This window comes from Engraulis encrasicolus, chromosome 18, assembly GCF_034702125.1.
Source record: "Engraulis encrasicolus isolate BLACKSEA-1 chromosome 18, IST_EnEncr_1.0, whole genome shotgun sequence".
NCBI lineage: Eukaryota > Metazoa > Chordata > Actinopteri > Clupeiformes > Engraulidae > Engraulis > Engraulis encrasicolus.
Window position 1 is genome coordinate 29,113,326 of NC_085874.1, and position 7,500 is coordinate 29,120,825.

The 7,500-nt window shown below is 44.7% G+C and overlaps 1 protein-coding gene across 2 annotated transcripts in view; it reads left to right on the forward strand.

Moving 5' to 3' along the window:
- Nucleotides 1–7,500, forward strand: part of pak6b (p21 protein (Cdc42/Rac)-activated kinase 6b) — a 45,777-nt gene that overhangs the window by 33,329 nt on the left and 4,948 nt on the right. For both annotated transcript variants that reach the window (XM_063223389.1, XM_063223388.1), the window contains one exon: nt 1–100. This exon is cut by the window's left edge and continues 27 nt beyond it. In XM_063223389.1, the coding sequence (XP_063079459.1) occupies nt 1–100 (100 nt within the window). The remainder of the gene's footprint in view (nt 101–7,500) is intronic.

Here is a 7,500-nt window from a genome sequence, read left to right on the forward strand (position 1 = left end):
GTGTGAGGCGGTGTTGCAGGCTCTGGCCTATCTCCACTCACAGGGCGTCATCCACAGAGACATCAAGAGCGACTCAATACTGCTCACACTGGACGGACGAGTAAGACACACACACACACACACGTACATGCATACTGTAACTGTCCATGAGACAGTGTTGTCATTTAAGTCTGAACATTCATAAGGTTTTAGTTTAAATTCATTATTTTGTGATGTGTTTTAAAGATATTTAATGTATGTTCTGAAAGGAACTATTCCATGCTGTTAAAAAACCTCATTATCCCTATGCAATAATTCATTGGTTGTATGTGAGTGACGTGGAGCGGATGTTATGAGCAGAGAAGTATGGGGATTACGCGGGTGAGATACTGAAGACTCATGTGCACAGTGCATTTCTACGGAGGAAAACATGGACTCTGCACAAGGTTAAGGCGCTAACGTTGTCACGATGTTTATGATGGTTCTTAAGTTGGAAAAAATAAATCGTCAACTAAACACCTGTATGAAGCGTGGCCATTCTCTTAACCCGTGCAGCTACAGTGACAACGGACCGCCAGTGGCTAAGTCGAATGCTAGATTGCAGTGTGTCAACACGGTTAACGTTCGTGTGAGTATTAAGACTAGTGTATTCGGATATTATTAATCAAGGACGAGATCCCGGCTCCGTTAATCAGCTTTCTTCCTACGGTGCATCAGAGACAGTTTTACTCAACTTCGCGAGTCCTCAAAGTTACGCTGTCTTAGGGGGCTTGCAAACAGTGGATTTACTGCTTTCTTGGAGGAAGAGCAGTGCACGACAGAGCAGAAATCAACGCACGCTAGCACTGTACCGGAGGGAGATCAGATCAGCGCGCGCGAGGGGCACCAGAGCACCATCGATGCTACCAGAGAACAACGCACACTAGCACTGTCCCGGAGGAAGGCTACGAGAGAGGCGCTGGGGCGAGTCAACTTCTGCATGCAAACTGTTCATCCTCCTCGACCACAGACAGCTGAAACGGACCGTGGCAGTCTCATCGGACCTTCCACATACAGAATTCAACGTCAGGTTTGAACGACTTCATCTTCAAGTGTGAGTTCATTTAAAAACGCATGGACGTAAGTGAGCTCCTTCAAAAAAAAAGAGGAACGAAAAAGAGACTTTGGTTCATTGTTCTGAGATACTTTAAGTTACTGTTAAAGCATTGTGTTTATCTTTGATAGTGTTGATCTGACACGTTCAGATTATTGAATTTACAATGTGTATTACTGTGGTTGCCTAATTTCGAATAACAGTGTATGGGATATGAAAGCATTGGTCTAAGAAGGAAAGTTAAATGTGTAATCACAAGGCTATTGGTTATAAATTAGCCTGAGCTTTGATACTTATTTTTGATACTATTAAGTTTCGCCTTATACACATTAGATATGTCAGTCAGTAAGGAAAAAGAAGACACTGGTAACGTTGAGCAATTAGAGTCTTTGCAAACACATTTATCCAGGTTAAATGATCACTTGAAATCACAACATGATGACACAGGCATGTTAGAATTGCAGATAAAAGAAGTCAGTGCAAAAATTGCAGCAATACAAGAAAGCAAAGCAAATCCTGCAACTTCTACTCCTGTAGTCGGAGAGCAACGGAAATCTGTGAGGGAAAGAAAATTAACCCCAAAAATGCTGGAACTAAAGCAACAAGAAATTTCTCAAAAGGAGAGCAAATTCATCAGTCTTTATGAACACTGGAAGGAGGAAGTTAAAACTACACGAAGTAACCTTAAAAGTGAATGTACTGAAGATGATTTAATCAATATGATGGATGCTGTTGAGGGACTTGAGGCGCAAGTTAAAGACGCATATGAAAACATGCGGCTGCTGTCAGCACCGTCCCCTCACATTAGGAGAAAGATTGACTCTTGCACAGCAGTTACAGCAGACATAATGGGTCTGTTAAAGGTGCGTATGAGTGAAGTGGGTGTAGAAGAGTTTGATGATAAGGCAGAAAATGCTAGACTTCACATGGTGCTCGACAGAGATTATGCACAGTCTATATTTGAGGCATCAGTCATTGATCATGTAGCCCCAAGTTGCAAATCCCAATCCCACTGTTCATCCCAACAGCAGAGCATCACTGCCAAAAGAGCAGAGTGCGCGGCGCAGCTAGCCGCAAAGGAAGCAGAAGTAAAAATGGAAGAAGCAATTGCTATTCAAAGACAAGAGCTTAAAAGGCTCGAGGATCAGAGAGATTTGCAAGTAATTGCTGCAAAACTTAAGGTATACTCTGAGGCTGAAGAGATTGAGGCACATTGTCAGGACAGAGAAGCACTGTTAGAAGAAACTAGCAATCGCACCCCACCTAAAACCATTAAGATCGAACGAGCATGCAGTGACAAACAAATGAACAAAGACGAACAAATGAACACAACCAAAAATGACTCACTCTTGATACAAGCCATACACGACTCAATGGTTCTCACCAGACTCCCAGCTCCTGAACCCTGTGTCTTCTCGGGAGACCCGCTCAACTTCTTAGAGTGGAGCACAAGCTTTAAAACACTGATTGAGAAACGGTGCACCAACGCAGCAGACAAACTATTTTATCTGCAAAAGTACATCAGCGGTGAGGCACGATCTGTACTGGAAGGGACTTTCTTCAGAAAGGATGCTGAAGCTTATGACCAAGCATGGGAGATGCTCAATACGCGCTACGGCCACCCCTTTGTAATACAGCGTGCATTCAGAGAAAAGCTGAATAATTGGCCTAAAATAGGTGCGAGAGATTCAGTGAAGCTAAGACAATTCAGTGACTTCTTGTCAGCATGCAGCAGTGCAATGCCACACGTGAAGGGACTGGAGGTGCTTAATGATTGCGAAGCAAATCAGAAAATGCTCCAAAAACTTCCAGATTGGATTACGGCTCGTTGGAATCGCCAGGTCACAAAGCAATTACGCGAAGGAAAAGACTATCCTGCCTTCAAAGAGTTTGCTGAGTTTATGGCACAAGAAGCAGAAATTGCCTGTAATCCCATGACCTCACTTAACGCCCTAAAACCTGTCGAAGAAAAGACAACCAGAGAGGTTAAGCGCCCAAAGGCTAACACATTCATTACAGACATACAAACAACAAATAGTGTAGTAGAGACCAGCTCTCAGGAGAATGTGCCTAGTACGGCCACAAATGCTATCAAATGCATATGCTGCGGAGAAGGGCATTCCATTCACAAATGCCAGGTGTTGGCCAGCAAGTCTACAGAGGACAAGAGGCGATTCGTATTTGACAACAGTCTGTGCTTCGGCTGCCTCAGAAGAGGCCACAACTCAAAGGACTGTAAAGACAAGGCCACCTGCAAAATATGTAAGAAACAACATCCAACACCACTTCATGAAGACCGGGCAACAACTGACAGATCTCAAGAGGTTGCGCAAGTCGAAGAGAACGTATCATCCTTTTCCTGTTCTGTGAATAGAGGTGATGATGGAAGTACATCAATGATCGTACCGGTTTGGATTTCCTCCACAAAGGCTCCTGAAAAAGAGATACTTGCGTATGCTCTGCTTGATACTCAGAGTAGTAACACTTTCGTTGATCAAGGCATGTGCCGAATGGTGGGAGCAAGTTTGGAACCAGTAAAATTGCAGCTGACCACGATGATGGGAAGAGATTCAATTGTTCACAGTGCAAGAGCTAGTGGCCTTAGAGTTAGAGGATTTTCGTCTGATAGCTGGATTAGCTTGCCACCTACCTATACTAGAGACTTCATCCCACTCGAACGATCCCACATTCCCACACCAGAAACTGCTGAGCGTTGGAATCACCTGAAGGGAATTGCTCCCGAAATACCAGAGTTGATGGACTGCGAGGTAGGCCTCCTCATTGGTTACGACTGTTCCAGGGCTTTAGCACCACGGCGGGTTATCACAGGGAGAGACGATGAGCCATATGCCATCAAAACTGACCTTGGCTGGAGTGTTGTTGGAAGCGCACTACGAAGTGCACACTCAACAGAGGTGACAGGCCTGTGCCACCGCATAGCAGTCAGGGAACTTCCACCATTGACACCAGCTAGCGTAATTTGAGCCCTCGAGTTCGACTTCAGAGATAGCGCCCAGTGCGATAAGAATATATCACAAGAGGACATACAGTTCATGCAAATGTTGAACAGCACTGTACACCAGAACGCTGAGGGGCACCTGGAAATGCCATTGCCTTTTAAGTCACGTCCACAACTGCCAGAAAATAAGAGGCTAGCTCTGGTGCGACTTAAACACTTGAAAAGAAAACTTGATAAAAATCCAAAATTCAAGAATGATTATATTCAATTCATGCAGGGCCTATTCAATGATGGAGATGTAGAAAAGGCTCTAGAGGAAAGACCAGGAAATGTGTGGTATATCCCACATCAAGGGGTTTATCACCCCAGAAAGCCAAACAAAATAAGAGTCGTGTTTGATTGCTCTGCAAAGTACGAGGGTACGTCACTGAACGATCACTTGTTGACTGGACCAGATCTGGCAAATGGAATGACTGGGGTTCTCTGCAGGTTCCGCAAGCTTCCTGTCCCAGTCATCTGTGATGTGGAAAAGATGTTCCATAGGTTCCATGTAAGCCCAGACGACAGAGATTTCTTGCGCTTTCTTTGGTGGGAGGGAGGTGATACAAGCACAGAGCCAGAAGAATTTCGAATGAAAGTTCACCTTTTTGGCGCTGCTTCTTCCCCTGGATGTGCAAATTATGGGATGAAATATCTTGCAAGTCAGTATGAAGGAGAGTACCCTGCAGCAGCTGAGTTCTTGAAAAAGAACTTTTACGTTGATGATGGCTTGGCTAGTGTACAGTCCGCAAGTGCAGCCATTCAGCTAGTCAAAGAGGCACAAAGCTTGTGTGCAAAGGGGAGGCTGCACCTTCACAAATTCATTTCAAACAGCAGAGAAGTCCTGGAGTCAATTCCTGAAAGTGAACGAGCAGGTGGAGTGCACGACGTAGATCTCGGTCTCGGAGAGCTTCCCATTCAGACAGTATTAGGAGTAAGGTGGTGCGTAAACAGTGATGCTTTCTTATTCAAAGTGAGCCTAGATGAAAAACCAGCTACACGCCGAGGAATTCTCTCCACTGTTGCTTCGGTTTTCGACCCCCTCGGCTTCCTAGCACCGTTCCTGCTGCTGGGAAAGAAAATCCTCCAAGAAATGTGCCAGAAAGGCGTAGGGTGGGACGAACCTCTTCCCACTGAATTAGTCCCACGATGGAACAACTGGCTGGACGACTTAAAAAACCTGCCAAGCCTTGAGATACCAAGATGCTTCTTTCCTAGTGAACTGGGGAAGATACAAAGAACAGAGCTGCATCATTTTTCAGATGCGAGCTGCAGTGGATACGGTCAAGTTTCGTACCTACGGATTTTAGGTGACCAACAAGTCCACTGCTCTATGGTCATTGGCAAAGCCAGGGTCTCACCCACCAAGATCACTACCGTGCCTAGGTTAGAACTAACTGCTGCGGTAGTCTCTGCTGCTGTAGGCAGCATGCTAAAGGAAGAGCTAGAGCTTCAAGTCGACAAAGAATATTACTGGACGGATTCCCAAGTGGTCTTGGGCTACATAAATAATGAAGCCCGCAGGTTCCACGTCTTTGTAGCCAATAGGGTGCAAAGAATCAGAGAAGTAACTGACCCTGCGCAGTGGTATTATGTCAACACTGATCAAAACCCTGCAGACCACGCCTCCAGAGGCCTCAGTGTGAAAGATCTGATACAGTCGAACTGGCTGAAAGGACCAGAGTTCCTGTGGGAAAAAGAGTTAGTAGCATCAAAGTTCTCCCCTGAGCTCATGGTGGGAGACCCAGAAGTAAGGACAACTCAGGTTTTACACACAGAGCTTGAGAAAGAAGAAAATTTCTTGGACAGGCTTGAACGCTTTTCAAAATGGAACACTGCCTTGAACGCAGTAGCGCGAATCCAAAGGCTAGCACAAAGAACAAAAATATCAGGCCCTGTTACGATTGAAGAGAGAAGAAAAGCGAGCCTTACGCTTGTAAAACTGGCTCAAAGTCATGCGTTCAAAGAGGAAATGCAATTGATCAAAAATGGAAACTTGTCACCTAGTCATCCATTATATCAGCTCAATCCAGTGCTGCAAGATGGTGTTCTACGGGTGGGCGGGAGACTAAAGAACGCACACTTGCCCATTGACGTGAAGCATCCAGCAATTCTGCCTAAAGACGGAATGATTACTCGCCTTATCACCAGCTACTGTCACGAAAAAACACAACACCAGGGTAGAGGTATAACTCTAAATGAAATCAGAGCAAATGGATTTTGGATTGTCAGCGGCAGCAAAGTGGTTTCAAACCACATCAAAGAGTGTTTCTCTTGTAGGAAAGCCCGCAGACCCACAGAAACACAAAAGATGGCTGACCTGCCTGACTGCCGCGTGGACCCGTCTCCTCCATTCTCTTACTGTGGAATGGACTGTTTCGGTCCATTTCATGTCAAACAGGGGCGCACAGAGCATAAGAGATATGGTCTCATTTTTACCTGCCTGTCATCGAGAGCAATTCATATAGAAATGCTAGAGGACTTAACCACAGATTCCTTCATAAATGCTCTACGATGTTTTATTGGTATTCGGGGTGCAGTGAGACAAATTGTATCTGATCAAGGAACTAATTTTGTTGGGGCAAAAAATGAACTGACAAAGGCCTTAATGGAGATTGACAAAGACAGACTAGCCACATACTTGGCACAAAAGCAGTGCGAATTCATAATGAATGTCCCAAATGCCAGCCATATGGGAGGAGTTTGGGAGCGACAAATAAGAACCATAAGAAGTGTCTTAAGCAGTGTTCTTTCTCAGAGTGTTGGCCATTTGAATGATTTTTCTTTAAGAACCTTTCTGTACGAAGCAATGGCGATTGTGAACAGCCGCCCACTAACCACTGACAGCCTCAATGATCCTAACGCTCCAGAACCGCTTACCCCGAATCATTTACTTACAATGAAGGCCACTGTTCCACTTCCTCCCCCCGGAAAGTTTGTAGCAGAGGATCTGTACGCTAAGAAGAGGTGGCGAAGAGTTCAGTACCTCACTGAACAGTTTTGGGGAAGGTGGCATAAAGAGTACTTGGCAAACATTGCATTAAGACAGCGATGGCATTCTCCAAGACGAAATGTGGAAACTGGGGATGTAGTCATTCTGAAAGAGGAAGGAATTCCTCGCAAAGAGTGGAAATTAGGAAGAGTGACAGAGGTTTACACAGACAAAGACGGCCTGGTAAGGAAGGCCTCAGTGCAAATAGGAAATAGGAGTCTGAATCAAAAGGGTCAACGGGTTAATAATACATCAATACTGAATAATGAGCGTCCTATTCACAAACTAGTTGTGCTCTTAGAAAATAGATGAAAGGTTGATAATGAAATGTTCTGGTTTTTTCATTTGTTTTCAAAATAAACTTGTGGAATTGTGGAGCTATGAGTTATCAGTGTTTATAGTTCCTGATGAAATTACATGATTTGTCTCAAATGTACC